Source organism: Nanorana parkeri, unplaced genomic scaffold (genome assembly GCF_000935625.1).
Source record: "Nanorana parkeri isolate BGI_ZX_2015 unplaced genomic scaffold, ASM93562v1 scaffold3973, whole genome shotgun sequence".
NCBI classification, from domain to species: Eukaryota; Metazoa; Chordata; class Amphibia; order Anura; family Dicroglossidae; genus Nanorana; species Nanorana parkeri.
The window spans coordinates 10380-11806 of NW_017310240.1; the positions used below are offsets into that span (position 1 = coordinate 10380).

At 60.0% G+C, this 1427-nt stretch overlaps 1 protein-coding gene across 1 annotated transcript in view; it reads left to right on the forward strand.

The window, feature by feature from the left end:
* The window catches only part of LOC108803640 (glutaminyl-peptide cyclotransferase-like protein), a 15429-nt gene that overhangs the window by 4605 nt on the left and 9397 nt on the right, over window positions 1–1427 (forward strand). The window contains exons 3-5 of the mRNA XM_018575466.1: window positions 1–122; window positions 293–448; window positions 1362–1420. Coding sequence (XP_018430968.1) covers window positions 1–122; window positions 293–448; window positions 1362–1420 — 337 coding nt within the window. The remainder of the gene's footprint in view (window positions 123–292; window positions 449–1361; window positions 1421–1427) is intronic.

Consider the following 1427-nt stretch of genomic DNA (forward strand, 5'->3'; position numbering starts at 1 on the left):
GGTTTGTCCCTGATGGGAGGGGGCGGGCCTTTGTTGGGGCCACGGACTCGGCGGTGCCCTGCGCTATGATCCTGGAGCTGGTCACCGGGCTGAACGGTCGCCTTCAGCAGCACAAGACCAAGGTGACGCCCCCTCAGCTTCCCTCATCTGTTCAGCCAGTCCTGCGACTCGGCACCGGATAGTTCCTGCCAGTGATTGGACGAGGAGGCGGCGGGAATGGGAGGACTGGCTGAACAGAATTGGTGCGCTGTGATTGGCCAGAGCTCGGCGTTCACATCTCTCTCCTCTCCAGGGATCTCCGCTCACTCTGCAGCTTTACTTCCTGGACGGCGAGGAGGCGTTCGGAGAATGGTCAGAGACCGACTCGCTGTACGGGGCGCGCCACTTGGCGGAACGTCTAGGGGAGGAGCCAATCCAGGGAGGAGGCGGGACTCAGCTGGACGCCATTGTAAGTGGATGAAGAGATATATTATATGGCCGGGTGTATATGAGCCCCTCCCCCACCCAGTGATGGAGGTCAGGGGTCCCCAGTGATGGGGTCAGGGGTCACCAGTGACGGAGGTCAGGGGTCTCCAGTGACGGAGGTCAGGGGTCCCCAGTGATGGGGGTCAGGGGTCTCCAGTGATGGGGGTCAGGGGTCACCAGTGATGGGGGTCAGGGGTCACCAGTGATGGGGGATTGGCTGGTCGGCCATGTTGCTGTGCTCTCCTGTTCATGTGTACCTGTACTTGTTGGGCTGATGTGGTAAAGCCGCCTCCCACTGGGCGTCGTCCTATGACCTTAATAAATGAAGGAGTTGGTTGGCTCCGCCCCCTCTGCACGGACTCCAGCGTGGAGCAGCACCGTCTCTGGCGCTAGAGAAGTGCATGCGGCGTGCGTTTCGGGTTATTGATATGCGCCGTAAATCCCTTTTCTCTGGAAGGACACGGCGGGTATCTCACCAATGCGTTTATAGCCCCCCGACCCCTGACCTCCGACCTGCCCCTAGAACCGAGGCTGCGTACACCGCATGAGGCGCATGAGTATACGGTGCCGGCGGCAAATCCCCGCTCATTCCGTACCGCACCAACATCACCGGCACGAGGAAGACGCCCACTATTGTCCTTCTCCTGAAGGTGGCGCTATAAACCCCTCGGTGAGACCCCCGCCGTGTCCTCCAATGAAGAAAGGAGGAGGAGGAGTTGATGGTGGGAGCAGAGGTCAGGGGTCAGTCAGCAGGAAGTGAACATGACGGGGGGACACGCAGATGTATGGAGGAGGTGATCTTCTATGAAGGAGACGGATGCCCCTCCCCCCCTTCCTCCGGTGACATCATTGGTGGGGGTCGGCTCTGGGCTCTGATTGGTCTTTTTGTCTCTCAGGCTCTCTTCGTTCTTCTGGATTTGTTGGGAGCGCCGGATCCTCTGATCCTCAACCACTTCCTGCAG